The following is a 16,597-nucleotide window of genomic DNA, read 5'->3' on the forward strand; positions in this document are numbered from 1 at the left end:
GCTTGGTCCTTAGGGGACTCAGATCACCCTGTGACCGTTGTCTGGACGGACAAAATATACTTGCGGGGAGAGAGCACTCAAGGGAGCTCCTTGCCCACCATGGTGTAGATGGCCACTGAAAGGCCGACTGGAGCCCAGAAGCCCCCTCTCACCCCGCGCACCCTCAAGGGAGAAGAGGGTGAACAGTAGCTCTAGACATCATTTATTTTTCTCAGAAGCTCTTGGTTGGCAACAGACCCTTAGTGACGGTACACATTGACGTCTTCATTCACTCTCAGCTCCTTCAGGATGGGGAGAAGTGAATGGGGGGCTCTCTTCTTGGCTGAGTGGAGATGCCCTGTTGTGCCAAGAAACTGAGCTGTGCAGCAGCTGAGGGACTGGGTGCCAGGCTGCTGCCCCGAGGCTGTCATCCCTGTCCCCCCACCCCCTACCTTCCCTGCCATCCCCTCCAGGCTGCAGACCCCAAGGCTTCAGACCCCAAGGCTGACTCCCCCCAAGGCTGACTCCCCCCCAGGCTGCTGCTCCCATCCCCCACTGCCACCCCCAGGCTGTCGACACCCCCCACGCACACACACTGACTCACTTGGGGGTGGGTGGATTGGTCAGGGTTGAAATTGCTTTCTTCAACTAACAGAGAAATAGAAGGTAGGGAGGGGGAATGGTTAGAGGAGGTGAAGACTTGTCCCTCAGGGGCTTAGGCACTGGTGGCTCCCCTTAAGGAAGATTTAGAGTGTGTGTGGGGGGGTCCTGTCCCTTGCATAGATAGAATCAATGAACCCAGAGAGTGGCAGCCATTGTCTGGGGTCCCAGGCCCAGTGGCCACTCTCATCCGGAAAGTGGGTTACATCAGAGTCCTTAGGCTTTGGCAGGAAGTATTTGGTGCTCCCACATCCTCAGTTTTGTCCACCCTCAAGATCCTAGTACCTCCATCCAGGTCACAGAGCCCACAGCTCTGCCCCGTGACGTCACGAACAGCAACTGAAGGTTCAGCAGCTCAAAGAGGTTGTGTGTCTGGAGGGGGATTGAGAGGAAGGGCTGACCTCCCTCTGCCCACACACCCTTCTCTATGCCTGGTGAGCAGACTGCGATGTGCAAGCTGACCACTAGGGGTAGCCAGAGTCCACGTGAGGCGCTGGGCAAAGCCTCCGATGGAAGGAACCTGGTGGTCCACCATTAGCCAGCCTCCCAGGCCTCCACCCCCACTCCCTAGTTTTACCTCATGCAGGGAAGTCTCTGGGGACAGCTTCAGTGTCACTGGGTGTGTGGGGCAACCACTAGCCAAGATATCCTGGAGACAGGGCTGGGAATAGGGGGCCTGGGCTCAGCCACCTTCTTCTAGATCCTCATCTCCGAACTCCTCTCTCTAAAGGTCAGCCATCTCCTCCTTGAACAGCCTGGTTCACAGGCCCCACCCTGTCCCCACACCTGGCAGGGGGACCCACCTGCTGGCCTGGAGCCCAGGAAGTTGGCTCAGTCTGAAGGGCTTGCACCAAGTCAGTCCTTTTTACAATGCCCACCAGCGTCTGAGACTCTAGAAAATGCAGAGGGAGGGATACATTATGGACATAGAAGTTGCATTTGCTGAGTACCTACTATGTGCGGAGACCTTGCAGGGTGCTCTCATGTCTGAGGAAACTTACATAAACATGTGTGTGGTCTTTTAGAATCCTTATCACCCAATTTACGGAATGGGAAACTGAGGCTTTGGTGGGTTAATTGTTTCCCTAAACCATTCAGCTTCCAAAGGAACATGGCAGCTGAGGGCAGCTGGCAAGGCTGCCAGAGGGCCAGCAGATATTCTGATACCCTCACGCCCCATTTTAGGAGGGAGAAACTGAGGACATTAGCTCTTGGCATTTGGGTGTCACAGCTGGGCTCTCTTCTCTGATTTCTGTCCAGTTAAAAATCTGAGTCACATCAGTGGAAAAGTGAACCCCAAGGCTCACTATAATCTGAGATCCTACTGAGTTCTGGGGCTAAGCCAACCCGATTAACCTGAACACATGGTGGGAGTTTACAGGCATCGCGAGAGTTGTTGGTAGGTGTTCTTCACTGAGGATCTGGCTTGATATTTTCTCTTCTCTCCAGAAAACAGAAACTCTGGGACTAGACACGGCTTTAGCTCAGTAGCAGGGAGCTTACTCAGCATTCACCTGGCCCTGGATTCAGTCCCTAGCACCACAAACACACTTGGCAACTAGATAACACAATAGAAATGCCCCTCCCTCATTTTATAAACTAGCTACTTCCTGGGTGGGCTGTGGGTATCCAGAGGTCTGTTTCATTGGGAGCTCTATGACTCAAACCAATTCTAGGAGGTGAAGCCTCTTGGCAGGGCTATCCTTCTTCTTTTCCTCCTCCTCCTCCTCCTCCCTCTATTTATTTATTTATTTATTTATTTGTTTGTTTGTTTGTTTGTTTATTATGTATGCAGTGTTCTGTCTGCACATATACCTGTGCACCAGAGAGGGCACCAGATCTCATTAACGGATGGTTGTGAGCCACCACCATGTGGTTGCTGGGAATTGAACTTTATTCCTCTTGATTGGGGCATATAGATGGCAGTGGTTGTGCCTGTTGCTCACTGCTCAAGTGGCCTGCTGAAGGGCAAATGGGCACCAGACTCCAACAGCGCTACCCCGCCAAGTGTGCTCCCCATCTCATTTGCAGAGAGGGGACATTTTTGGATGGATAGGTGCCCTAGTGAGGTTCAGGTGGCTCCTCCCCAACCTGGGTTATCTTCCCACTTAGACACTGTGCTTTGTGAACTAGAGAGGGTACTTGGGTTAGATCCCTCCCTAAGACTTAACACCATTCATTTGTATTTGTCTTTAAAAGGATGAGCTTGCTGGGCTGTGGTGGCGCACGCCTTTAATCCCAGCACTCAGGAGGCAGAGCAAGGCAGATCTCTGTGAGTTTGAGGCCAGCCTGATCTACAGAGCAAGATCCAGGACAGGCACCAAAACTCCACAGAGAAACCCTGAAACCCTGTCTCAAAAAGAACCAAAAAAAAAAAGGGATGAGCTCATCTTGGCAACTGGAATGGGGAACTTAGGGATGTAGAGAGGAAGCAGTAGCCCTGTTGTCAATATTAGCACACAAGACTTGGTTCCCACAATCCAAAGAACCAGTCCCAGGCTGCTTTACAAGCATCCCTTCCTTATCTTTAGTTTAAGCATCACCCTCCTTTCTCCAGGAGAAGTGGTTTTTAGGTCCATTTTCTCCAGGAAGAAATGAAACTCAAGAGAAATTAAGGGACTAGCCCCAAGTCACACAGTCACCCAATTGCCCAATTGCAGAGCCTGAGTTAAGGAGCAGATCTGACCCACACCTACCCTTGTTGCCCTGGGGCCTTAGAGGAAAGTGAAGGGAAGCCCAACCCCTTCCCAGGCAGCTGCTCCATACCTGCAGTCTCCACCAGGGGGTACTGGGGCACATCTGTGGAGATCATAACCTTGACCACCTCCTCCAGGGCCATGTCCTTGGCCAGTGTGGTGAAGGTACAGTTCATGAAGTGATTCACAGTTACTGGGTGGGAGCTGTGGGCAGAGGCAGGCACCTGTCAGGCCCTGGAATGGGGAGATCCCGGCCCCTGGGACAAGGCACCTTGCTGGGAGAAGACCCGTGTTTCTCACGGATGGGTTTGGAGAAACCCATGGGTTCTAGACCGTGGTTCTCAACTGTCCTAACACTGCCACCCTCTAATACAGTTCCCCGGGGTGCGGTGAAGCCCAACCATAAAACTATTTTGGTTCTTCATAACTCCAATTTTGCTTCTGTTATAAACTGTAAGTCTCCCTGTTTCCCCCATGGTCTTAGGTGATCCCTGTAAAAGGGTCATTTGACCCAAAGGGGTTGTGACCCACAGATTGAGAACCACTGCTCTGGAAGCTATGAGAACCACACATATCTTTGTTTGTGTTTTGTTTTATTTTCAAAACAGGGTTCCTCTGTGTAACAGCTCTGGCTGCCTTGGGACTCCCTTTGTAGACCAGGCTGGCCTCGAACTCACAGAGATCCACTTGCCTCTGCCTCCCGAGTGCTGGGATTAAAGGTGTGCGCCATCACTGCCCGGCTAGAACTACATGTATCTTAAAGGCTTGGAAATTGAGACTTGTTTGGAGCCGGACCTTGAATTCAGTGACTCTTGAATTCTCTGAGATGTGCCACTTTGGGGACCGAAGTTGCTAGGGTACAATCTGGTCAAGGAAGGACCTCGGAGCCCATTTGCATGCCAACCACCCAGAAAGGCCATCAGAGCAGGGGAGGGAAATAGAAGGGCTTCCCCATCTGGTACTCATTCCCTATCAGCCTTGCCTGCTAGAGACCGGGTCCTCACCCAGCACATAGGTTCTGGGGATGTCGAGGACCAGAGGGCAGTTATGTATTTGTCCTACACCCTTATAGTTCAAAGTCAGCTGAGCTGGTGTTTCCCAGGGGTCCCTCCACCCCCAGAACACCCAGCATCATCACTTCATCAGCCAGCCTGAGGCTCACCCAATTTTGCGGCCACGAATCCATGGCAGATATGGCAGTTTCTTGACAATGATGGTGCCCTCGTAAAAAGAGGGCTGGCAGCTCTGAGTGATGGCATTGGCCACCAGCACTGCCATCAGCACAGGCAATGCATGAACAATCTGGCCAGTCAGCTCAAAGGCCAACAGCGCCGTGGAGATGGTGTGGGTCACTGCCCCCGAGAAGGCAGCAGCACCTGCAGGATAGAACTATGGTGGGTGACTGAGGCCAGGAGCCAGGCTCACCCAGAGGGCAAGGTGGGCACAGCGTGACCGTGGTCAGGCTCAGCAGTGCATAAAGAGCACATACTGGCAACTGTTGGGAGTACCCGGTCACGGCAAGATACTGGGAAAGGGATTCGGAGCAGGTGGAGGATGGGGAAAGAAAAGAGAGAAAGCTGGAAGGCTTGGAGGATGGGACGGCTCAGGGAGTGGACAGGCCTACTGAGGAGCATGGACACACTGGTTCAGTGAGATGCACTCCTCCTGTGGCAGTCCAACCCATGAAGTCTGCCCCCTGCTGGTCCCAGGTCCACTCACCTGCCAAAGCATAGGCCCCAGGCATGATGGGATTGACCTCACCTCCAGCCACAATGCCCTCTGGGAAGGCGACAGACAGGGCCTCTCCTAAGAGGCGCCCGATGGCAGCTCCTGCCACAGAGTCCGGATGAAAGAAACAACCATGCTGACCTGACCCCCGAGGCTCTCAAACCCTGCCCCATCCCCAATACCACCTTGGGAGGGAGATGGTATAGGGAAGCCATGGCCCTAGTGCCCCTGATCCCTCTCAGACCTTTGGAACTCCAATCTTACCATATATAAATATGGGCAAGAAGTACCCAGCGGGGATGGGAATGGTGGTCGCCAGAATCAGCATCCAGAACTGCAGGGAGGTTGTACCCACATGGCAGGAGATAGAAGCAAACAGTAGGGCATGGATGAGGGAGGGGTGGGAGGTTCCTAGAGAAAAGGTGCCCAGGATCTGGCACTAGAGATGACATCAACCAGGGGAGGAACCAAGCCTCAGTAAAGCACCCACTGTGTGCAAACCACATGCCAGGTTTGTTCCTCTCTTCTCTCTCAGGCTGTCCTTTATGAAAAGACAGCTATTCCATCTCAAAGAATAATGGGGATCAGGGTCTGTGTGTCAGGTTCTTGCCACTGAGCCTGACCACTTCAGTCTGGTCCTTGGAATCCACATGGTTGCTGTGGAATAATCCTTCTGTACACTGTGTATATTATTGCCGTGATTGGTTTAATAAAGAAGCTGACTGGCCAATAGCTGGACAAGATAAGGTTAGGTGGGAAAACCAGACTGAAGACACTGGGAAGAACGATGCAGTCAGAGGAGTCGCCAGCCAGACACAGAGAGAAAACAGGAGTGTCAAGATGAAAGAGAGGTAATACCACGTGACAATGAATAGAAATGAGTTAATTTAAGTTGCAAGAGCTAGTTAATAAGCCTGAGCTATTGGCCAAGACTTTATAATTAATATTAAGTTTCCATGTTGGTTTTTTGGGAACTGGTAGGCAGGAAAGAAAAGTCCACCTACACGTGGTGGAAGGAAAAAACTGACTTCTGTAAGTTGTCCTCTGACCTCCACTTTACACTATGGCATTCTGGCACACGCTTGAATGCACACACTCATGCACATGCACACACACGCATTCTGGTAAAGAATAAGAGAACTAGTTGCCATGGGTCATGGTTGTCACCCAGCACCTGGGAGTGTGAGGAAGGAGGAACATAAGTTACAAGCCTAGGCTACACAGTGAGACTGCACCCCTCAAATGAAGGAAGAGGAGGAAGAGAAGAGGGGAGGAATTGAGGCTGGGAGGGTTTCTGAGGCACACAGTGTGTCAGGGTCAGATCAGGGAGCTGGTGGGAGGCAAGGCTCTAGGCATCAGCTCAGGAAGCAACCTCTCTCACCCAGGACTTGCCATGGCTCTGCCTATACAAGGGGCCCACCTTCATGACAAGGAAGAAGACTAGTGTCCCAAAGACAGTGAACTGTGGGTGGCACCATTCCCGCCACAGGTTCTGGGGATCTGGCTCCGCTGGCCAGGGTGGGGATGAGTTTTTGGTCATCAATGCCCATGAGTTGTTGTCAAACAGTGTTTCCAAATGTTCTTCCATGGACAGCTGGGACAGAGACAGTGGTAGGTTAGCATGTCCCCATCTGTCCTGCTGCCCATCTGAGCCTCAACTACTGTACCCCTTCCCAGCCAGGGACCCTGAGGATGGCTCTGCCAATGCTGAGCTACACATCGTCATTTGAAAATGACATTAGTGGGGTTTGAGGGGACTGGGTGAAAATATACAGTTGGAAGGGACGACAAATGGGGCTCACCACCCATCACCAAGCTTAGCACTCCTTACCCGGGAAGCCATGAAGCGGCCCACACCAGGTGGATAGGTGATAGAGGCCAGGATCAGGGCGGCCAGAGCTGAGTACAAAGGCTTGCTGTTGGGGGATAAGAGTTCATTTGGTCTCCTCTCCTTCCCCACAGCCTTGGTGTTCACACTGTAGAAAGGACTACCAAGGAGAAAGGATAGAAACTTCCAGATGTCCCCCACTCCGAGAAGGAAGAGATGGACTGAGACCAGGAGACCTGGTGTGAGATGGGAAGGGGCTGGAGGAGAGTTTGGGACAGAAAGGGATTGGGATGCAGGAGTAGCGGGCCAGGATGAGGATTGGCCTCGCTGGCATAAGGAACGCTAAAGGCAGGTATGCATGCTTGAGGCTGGGAGAGGAGAGACAGGGATCAGGGAGGGGGTTGTGAACTCAGGGGTCAGAGAGACTCAGTGAGGGGCTTCATTTTCCTGTAAATGGGGCAATGGCAACCGCACTTGACAGGGGACCACAAGTGAGGTGTGAGCTAGGAGGAGCTTTGGGAAGAAGGGTTCAGTGAAAGGGGTGGGTCTTTATGGGAGGTTGGAAGTGGGCCACTCCCTGAGGGGCCCGGCCTACCTGGTGGCTAGCAGTTTGGAGGTGAACCCATTGGCCTTGAGGAAGAATAGGAAAGTTCTCTGGCAAAAGTTGTACCCACAGCTCAGAATGCCACAGATGGCCCTGGAAGTGGAGGTGAGGGTGAGCTATCTTAGCTTGAATATGGCTTTCAGGGTTTGGGACCCCACTCACCCCAGGACCACAAAAAAGAAGATCTCTGGTAAATCAAAAGGTATGTCCACCGGAAAGCGGGTCTTGTAGATGGAGGTGATAGTCTCTGGAGAAGGAAGAAAGTGGGGGTTCAGATGCCAGTCTTCCCCACCCAAAGGCTCAGAGTAACTCACTCCAGGGTGGACATGGCATCAGACCTAACCCCCGAATTTCCCTGCAATTCTAAGCACCTGGCTAGTCTCCCAGCTGGACTCAACTCTTCCTGCCCTTAGGACCCTCCACCCGCATCATCCGTGCTTAACATAGGTCAGCCCCTGTGTTCTCTCGGAAGGACTGGGAGAGGAAGGAGTGGAGGGAAGGAAGAGGGAGCAGAAACAGAGGGAAGCAGAAGAAGAAGGGGAGAAGGTCCCCACTCGGGGCTCACCCTGCTCGCTGTTGAAGACCGCCAGAAGGCGGAACATGAAGGCCCCGCAGGTGGCAGCGAAGAAACCCCTCCAGTAATCCCAGACGGAGAAGTGAGAGGACATGACCTCAATGCTGAACAGGACACCTAGGGGACACACAGCTCAGAAGGACCTCTATCCCCTGGCTGCAGGACAAGGTGTGGGGAGGGGGGTGCAGGAGCTCTCACCGCTAAAGGGGGCTGCGAAGACTGTGGCCACGCCCACCGCTGCTCCTGCGGCCAGCATTTCCACTTCCTTGGTCTTATTCTGGGAAGAAGAGTATCCTGGGCTCTGCTCTCCACACCCCTTCCCCAAGGAGGCCCAACCCCGTCCTTCTCACCTCAGATTCCCTGATGACTTTGGTGCGCAGACGGCCCAGGTAAGCAGCAATCATCACACTCAGATGCACAAAGGGGCCCTGCAGGGTGAGGCAGTGTGGTCCTGTGGCTGGGGAAGCTGTACTCTACCGCCCCACCCTGCCTACTCCCCTCCCCTCTTCCTCCTCTACCCCCTCCTTCTCTCTCTTCTTCCTTCTTAGGAAAGAGAGTACAAGCCTTGCCCAGCAATGGACTAGCATCAGGTCCTTGTCTTAGCCCTCCACCACCCCAAGATGTTTTTTGTCGCAATTGGGGACCTGGATGTGCTCCCCCAAGACTGGGCTCCCCAAAGCTAGGCTGGCTGTAGTGTGGGATATGGAAGTCAGGGCAGGACAATGCGGTGGCAGATGCACCACCACCACCACCACCACCACCACCACCCACCCCACCCCCGGTCTGTACCAGTTTTCCCAGGAAGGAGATACTGCCTGTTGCCAGGGTGCAGGAGAGGCCCGTCACCTTGGCCCCAAAGTTCTTGATGTCTAGGTAATCCTCCAAGATCACACCAGACAAGATGGTCTTCACCTCTGGGATCCCAGACCCTGGTCCAGACAGGCAGAGGACAGAGAGAAAAAGGGTCTGCATTAATTTGTTTAGCACCCTGTGTACACAGCACTCTTGGGGTACTTTCCTATGGAGCCTCTCTTGTGGAGCTTTTTCTTCTGAACTGAAACATTCCTTCATAGAGCAGGGAGAGAGGCTGGTTAAGATTCAAGAAATAAGTTGGCTATGGTGGCTCATGTCTTTAATCCTAGCAGTCAAAAAGCAGAGGCAGGCAGATCTCCATGAGTTCAAGGGCAGCCTGGTATATGTATCAAGTTGCAGGCCATCTAGAGCTATATAATAAGACCCTGACTTTAATTGTTTTTCTTTTTTTAAGAAATGAACTCATGGGGCTGGAGAGATGGCTCTGAGGTTAAGAGCACTGACTATTCTTCCAAAGGACCCAGGTTCAATTCCCAGCACCCAGCTCACAACTGTCTGTAACTCCAGTTCCAGGAGACCTGACACCTTCACACAGACATACATGCAGGCAAAACACTAATGTTCCTAAAATAAAAATAAAGCTGGGTAGTGGTGGCGCACACCTTTAATCCCAGCACTCGGGAGGCAGAAGCAGGCAGATCTCTGTGAATTTGAGGCCAGCCTGGTCTACAGAGAGAGATCCAGGACAGGCACCAAAGCTACACAGAGAAACCCTGTCTTGAATGAATGAATGAATAAATAAATGAATAAAATTTTAAAAAGAAACTCACAAAGCACAGGAAACTCCTGAAGTTTACAGGATTCACAAAGCTCCTCCCCTAAGGTTTTATCAGCAGCAACAAATACAGGGGAGAGGCAATGTTCTGATAGTTGGTAGAACTGCCTACAATGCCCACTTTTCATCAGTTGCCACCCATGCTGGGGTGGGCTTTTCAGTCATGCAGAGGCCTTTGAATCCTTTAAGCTCCTCTAGCTCACTCCTCGCCCATACTCTGTAAGCCCAATAAACTTACTGCTTCCTCATTCTTACTATGAGTAGGATTCATAACAGTTGCCAAAAGAAGAAACTGGGGGTCAGATGTACCTTCAAGATTCTCCTCACCCCCCATCCCCTACAGAGACTGTAGCTGGAGGCAGCTCCAGAGACCTAGAGGATCTGGTCATTGGCTATAGTCCTAAATGGGAACCAATTCTCCTTTTTGGCCCAGAGGAGCCCAGGGAAATCAGACAGAACTGGTGATGTTCTGGGCCCTCTGTTGTCCCCTGTGTGACCTTGGATAAATGGCCTGGCTCTTCCAAGCTTGCTTCCTCAGCATTAACATGGGGTCACTGTTCCCTGTCCTCTCTCCTGAGAAGTATTACAGAATGTGAAAGGATTTGGACCCATGGGGACTACAAGACAACGCAGGCTGGCCAGAGACCCAGGTGACCATGACTCACCTACAGAGGATGGCGTGATGCTCTGAGAGAAGCCGGAGGAGAAGGACAGGAGGGCCACAGGGTACACAGTCCAGGAGAGATACCGGAGCAGGTGGCCGTCCCCAATCTCCCTGTACAGCCACTTGTGTGCTGGAGATGCCCAGTTGTCAGGGAGCCACCCAGAGCCTCTACAGCCCTGGGGACAGACACTACAGTGCCCACTTACAGACCAGGGAAAGGCCCAAGTAGGCCACCCAATGAGAAGTAGAGGAGAAAATTCTGTCTGGGGTCAAGGGCCATTGAGTGGATAACAAGGTGGGAGAGAAGGAACAGGGTGGCCAAGCTCAGATGAAGGAGGCTCCACCCTCTGTGTAGATGAGATGACAGAGACCCAGCAGGGTACAGAGCCTGCCCAGAGACACACAGCAAGTCAAGAGCCAAGTAAAGTTAATTCCAGGCCTGGCTATTCACAGCCCTGCCCCATCCCGCTGCCCCTGGCTGTCCAGCTGGCATCCCAAGCCCAATGTAGGATTCCTATTGCCCCGAGGGGGTGTGCATGCCAGGGAGGCCTCACCTCTGACCACACTCCTGACAGCGAAGTTCATAGCATAGCTGATGAGAGCCATGAGCACCCCGAGGGCCATCAGGAAGTACCAGTCCTCACCCACGCGGAACAGGCGCCTTTTCAGCCACTCCAGGCCCCCTGGGCAGGACACTGGGGTCACAGCTCCTTCCCTAGGGGCTGCTCAGGCTCTGGGCAGGGAAGGCCAGGCAAAACAGGGTAGGAACCCTGGGGCCAAAGTTCAAATGATGAAGAGGGACTGTGCCTCACAGGAGGCTCAAGCATGTTTTGTGTCAAGTATGTGCAATGGCACTGTGAGCATCATGCCTGGCCCTACAGAAAACCTTGACCTTCCCCTCCAGCTCCTCCCACACTGGGAACTGGAGGGATGGTTAAAGGGGGCAGTGGGGTTTGGAAAAGCCTGACATTGCAGCTCTGGTCAGTATTTGTGTAGGGTCTACATCCTAGAGAACACTGTGAGGAGGGGTGTCCAGCTACATCCCTAATCACCAGCTTCCGGCCCCACCTCGAAGCTGGCCCTCTCTGTGGCCACCAGTGCCTGTACTCTGCCTCATTCTGGGGTCCCTGCTCTCTCTGGCCTCTGGCTACAAAGATTCAAGGGGAACATACAGACCCTTCCTTTTGCCACCCAAGAGACTCTGCATGTGTCATCCGGAAGCAAACAGAAGCGGGGAGATCTTGGGCCTAGGGTGGGTGCTGTTCTGTGCGGACGCTGAGATAAAGACCCAGTTCTTACCCTGGATGCTTCTGCGGCTGCGTGGACACGGACTCCACAGTTCTCGCAGAGTCACTGGCTTCCCTGAGGAACCCTCTCGAAGCCCCACTAGTTCCTCCATTGTTTTCTAACAACAAGTGGACAGTTGCTTGGTGAGCCGCTGTGCACCTGTGCCCCATTTCTAGGATAGTCCAATGTACGCTGCTGCTTAACTAAGAGGGAAAGCTGAGTGTATTGTGCACGGGCATGTCCCACATGACCCATAGGGATTTGGCATGTGTGTCTTATCTGGAAGGTTCCATTTTACACGCAAGGTGGTCATTGTATAGTGTATTGTATAGTGTCCTTCCATGTCCAGAACCAGTTCCCTGTTTCAACTCCCACTACTATCCCGAGACACTAGGCTGTTCCTTCTACTCAGAGTGGTCATTTTGCCCAGGGATAGCCTGTCCCTGTGGGGTCCCAATGGGCAGCTGTGATGCCGTATAGCCAGAAGACCCCCCAAGTCCTGAAGGAGATCCTTGAGGACAAACACCTCAAGGTCCCACACCCCCTCCATGTTTGCACTGCCCCTGGCAGATGCTGTCCAAGTCCATGCCCCACTCAGCACCCCGCTGTCCCTCACCTGCCAGTGCGTCCTGCTGAAGCCCGGACAGGCCCTCAGACACAGTCTCTTTGTTTGTAGCACCGGTGCACCTGGACAGGTGTGCCTGCCACCAATCAACACCCTCCCCTCCCATCCTGGGGTTAAGGAAGCCATTATGAATGTCCTTGAGAAACTGGTCAGAACTCACCAGACTGACTGACCAGGAAGCTTCTGAGGAGTTGGGAGGGGCAGACTGTCTCAGCTAGAGAGCTAGGCAGAAGGAGCATGCTCTAATGTGGTAAGACCCTGGGCCTCCTGGGGTCTGGGCCTGGGAACAGAGCCACTGAACATGCAGGACAGGGAGGGTGCTCTACCGTAGCTGAGCCTCGGGGTCTGGACTCTCAGCCAGACATAGAAAAGGGTTTGAAAGTATAAGAGGAGGGAGGAAGAGGAGAGGGTGCAGCTGAAAACACATGGGTACAGAGCAATGGGGTCACCATGGCTGGCCCCACAATGCTCAGAACTGTCCCAAATGACTGAGTTCTCCCCAAGTCCAGGGAGACAGCCCATAACAGCATCACACAACTGTAAGGTTTCTTGTCCGAGATCACAGAGGCCAGCTGGGGTGATGGCATGGATCCAATACCACCACCTCGAAGACCCCAAAGGCTGGGGGTCAAAATCTGGACTCCCACCATGGTTTGCCTACCCCTAAGCATGCACACTGTTCTGTGGGCTCGCTCTGACAGCCCCATCTTGTTCAGGGGAGGAAAGGAAGGCAAGAATGGTGAACTGGGAAGGTTGGAGACCACAGACAAATAAATGAACAAGCTTTTCATCTAGTTCCTAAATCTCAGAAAACTACCCCTCAATGCCCAGCTCCCTTGAGCTGTGGCTCTGGCTGGGCCTTCTGACAAAATGTCAGGAGATGGATACATGCGTGCATGTGTGTGTGTGTGAATATGTGTGTATGCATGTGTATATGTGTTTGCATGCATCTGTGAGTGTGTGCACATGTACATATGAGTGTGTATGCATGTGTGAATATGTGTGTGCATGTGCATATGTGTACACATGTATGTGTGTATGTGTGTGCATGCATCTGTGGGTGTGCGCACGTGTACATATGAGTGTGTATGCATGTGTGAATATGTGTGTGCATGTGCATATGTGTACACATGTATGTGTGTGTGCATGCATCTGTGGGTGTGTGCACGTGTACACATGAATGTGTGTGTTTGTGTGTGTGTTGGAAGCACTGCTCTGCTGTTCAGAGCAGCCTCCACACCCTTGTGAACTAGAGTAACGACACCACTTTGCAGATGCTTGATGAAAGGGAAATACGGTCACTTACCGATGGCCACATAGCAGAGCCTGAGCTCGGCCCCAGACAGTCTGTCCCATCTCCAAGCTCCCAAAGCTTTAGTAGGAAATGGACGCGGTATAAAGAATTTGTGCCTGGGGCTACTTTTAGAAGATTTTGGAGCTGTTGATGCAGCTCAGTTAGTAACTGAGTGGCTGCCTGGCATGTATGAAGCCTACCCAGCATGCACGAAGCCCTGAGTTCAGTCCCTAGCAGCACATAAACCCAGTGTGGTGGCACATGCATGCAGTCCCAGTTCTTGGGAGGTTAGAGGCAGGAGGATCGAAAGTGTATGGTCATCATCCTCTTCACAGCACACTGGAGTGCAACCTGGGCACATGTGTCAAGGAGGAGGAGGAGGGAAAGAGAAGGAAGAGGAGGAGGAAAGAAAAATCTAGGCAAGGGGTAATTTGCCCCTCTCCCCTTGCCACCCTGGTCAAAGCCACCAGTCTGAAAATCATGTTCCTCCATGACCGACTGAAATCCAAGACTCTTAACAGCTTCTAACCCTAGTTACTTCAGAACAGGAGCAGGTATGTTTTCTGTGATGTAGGGGGCAGGAGCCTGCTCTTCTACACAGCCAGGGCCACCCTCGCCGTACCCAACTGTCAACAGATGGTTAGCTGTTCTGTGGACAACCCAAACACGTCCCTGGTCTTGGCAGCTAGCTGGCATTAGTGTCACAGCTGGCCTCACACGTCCACACCCCACTGTGAGCACCAGGAAACAGAGACAGGAATGTCAGGGGTTCCTGTGGTCAGGGTAAGTCCCTCCCAAATACACTAACCCTGCCTGCCCGTCTCCCCGCCCCAAGGTCTTCCTCCTGTTTTAGGTGCCTGAGCAGCAGAGGAAGCTCTCCTGTTAGACCAGGTCTGAAGCCAGAGCAGGCCTGCCACCCAGCTCCTTCCTTCGTCCGGAGCCCCAACCATCCTGTCCTGTGAGCCTTGCAGCGTGGGCCTGCCTGCCTTCCAGTCATCCAAGTCTCTCAGGCCTAAACATCACCCAGGAGGTGTTCTGTAAGTGGATTCCTTACTTTGGCCTCCAGGCTGGCTGTGAAAAGAGCTGAGGAGAAAGAATTCCTGGTCCTCAGAACCCCACATCAGAATCATTTTATTTGTTGATTGATTATATTATTAAATCATCAGGTTTATTTTGGGCCAGAGAGATGGTTCAGTGGTTAAGAGCACTTGTTCTTACAGAGGACCCCGGTTCAAGTCCCAGCCCCCACATGGATAATTCACAATCCATCTGTAACTCCAGTTCCAGGGGATCCAATACCCTCTTCTGGTCTCCATAAGCACAAAGCATTCACGTGGTACACATGTATACATGCAGACAAAACACACATAAAATTAAAAAATGAATAAATCTAAAAAAATTTTCAAGTTTTATTTTATTTTTAATTGCTTTTATGTGTGGGTGCATAAGTGTAGTGCCCACAGAGGTCAGAAGCAGGGGTTGCATCTTGGGAGCTGAAGTTATAGGTGGTTATGAGCCGTCTACTGTGGGTGCTAGGATCAAAACTTAGCTCCTCTGCCAAAGCAGTACTCTGAGCTATCTCTCCAGCTCCCTAGATCAGAATCTTGGGGAGCACCTGTGTTTCTGAAAGTGCTCCCAGGGAGGAAGATGGCCCAAATTTAAGAGACTGGACCATCATCTTTTTTGGAGTTCTTGGCCTTTTTAAAAAAATATACTTTTTTATTCTGTGAGTACTAGTGTTTGCCCACCTGTATGACTGTGCACCATATGCATGCCTGATGCTCCTCGTGGAAACCAGAAGAGGTGATTGGATCCCCTGGACCTGGAGTTACAGAGGGCTGTAGCCACCATGTGGCTGGGAATGGAGCTTTGGTCCTCTGCAAGAGTAGCCAGTGCTCTTAACTGCTGAGCCATCTCTCCAGCCCCTGGCTTCTTGTGTTTTGATAGTCTCATGCTGTGTACTGCGAACTCAGATCACCCTCACCCCACCCTGTGACCCCCTCTCACTCCATTCCCACTCCATCACTTCCTTCCTCCTAACTCACCCTACCCCTCCAAATGTCCCTCTTTCCCCAGGCCCCATGCAGACAGCCACAGCTGCTGTGTACTCTTGTTTGCAAGGTCATGTCATATGCAGGTGACTGAGCCCCACCATGTGCCTGCCTCCCCATCCTTCCATTCCCACTGTCCTTCTGTTCCCTCTCCCGTGATGTCCCCTGGGTTTTGGAGAGGCCGTTTAGGGCAATTGTTTTGTTGTTGTTGTTTTGTTTTGTTTTGTTTTTCAAACGGGGTCTCAGGAATAATGACCCCCAGCTTCTTATGAAGCTGAGACTGGCCTTGAACTCCTCCTGAACCTCCTGGGATGACAGGCATGTGCCACCACACCCAACTATAGACTGGGTCATCTTTGAAGTTCCTCCTGCCTCTGTGATCTGTCGGACGCATGCCTGGTGTCAGAGAATAACCTTGATGACCTTTTGAGGTCCTGCCTGGCCACTGAAGCCAGAGGACTCAAATATTTATGTGGATGACTCCTCAGGGATGAGGGGGAAAGGAGGGGGAATGGTGGGCGGGTGGGGGGGGGAGTAAAGAGAGCTGACACCCAGCAGTGGTGACTCAGGCCTTCAGCACAGTGACAACGTGTCTGCTTTTAGCTGGTGGCTCTTGTTTCCATGGAAGGTTGCTCTGGGGGGCCCCCACCTGACCCCCACGTCTGTCTTTCCATCTTACCTCAGTACAGGTGACTCCCCTGAAGCCCCGCCAGCTAGGATAGGCAACACAGACTAGGTACCAGCAGGAGTCCGGGGGTGACGTATCCCTTTAGCACCAGCCATCGCTCAGACCCCCAGCTGTGCCCTGCCCTGTCCTAACTGCCCATCCACCAGGAATGCAGCTCTGGGCTTGGCTCTGTGGACCCAGAGACAAGAGGGGCAGACCTCACATTCAGGAACTCCTAGGTTAATGGGAGAGAGACAGGTGATCCTGCTCCAGGGAGCAGGGATGAGGGGTA

General features: G+C 52.5%; 1 protein-coding gene across 3 annotated transcripts; it reads right to left on the minus strand.

The window, feature by feature from the left end:
- Positions 1-579: 579 nt before the first annotated feature.
- LOC118578341 (chloride channel protein ClC-Kb) lies at positions 580-11,780 on the minus strand. 3 transcript variants are annotated; one of them, XM_036179206.1, is made up of 19 exons: positions 11,681-11,780; positions 10,936-11,064; positions 10,383-10,511; positions 8,859-8,998; positions 8,420-8,497; positions 8,268-8,346; positions 8,061-8,186; positions 7,658-7,742; positions 7,487-7,588; positions 6,895-6,979; positions 6,484-6,657; positions 5,328-5,397; positions 5,055-5,165; positions 4,498-4,711; positions 3,406-3,539; positions 1,443-1,531; positions 1,217-1,300; positions 925-1,011; positions 580-627 (listed from the first exon to the last, which is right to left on the minus strand). In XM_036179206.1, the coding sequence occupies exons 1-19, from the start codon at positions 11,778-11,780 to the stop codon at positions 580-582; spliced, it is 2,064 nt and encodes a 687-aa protein (XP_036035099.1). The 3 variants fall into 3 exon arrangements, with proteins under 3 accessions (XP_036035099.1, XP_036035101.1, XP_036035100.1); XM_036179208.1 differs by lacking the exon at positions 10,383-10,511 and having other exon boundaries at positions 8,859-8,981; positions 10,955-11,064; XM_036179207.1 differs by lacking the exon at positions 10,383-10,511.
- Positions 11,781-16,597: the final 4,817 nt, after the last annotated feature.

Source organism: Onychomys torridus, chromosome 2 (genome assembly GCF_903995425.1).
Source record: "Onychomys torridus chromosome 2, mOncTor1.1, whole genome shotgun sequence".
NCBI lineage: Eukaryota > Metazoa > Chordata > Mammalia > Rodentia > Cricetidae > Onychomys > Onychomys torridus.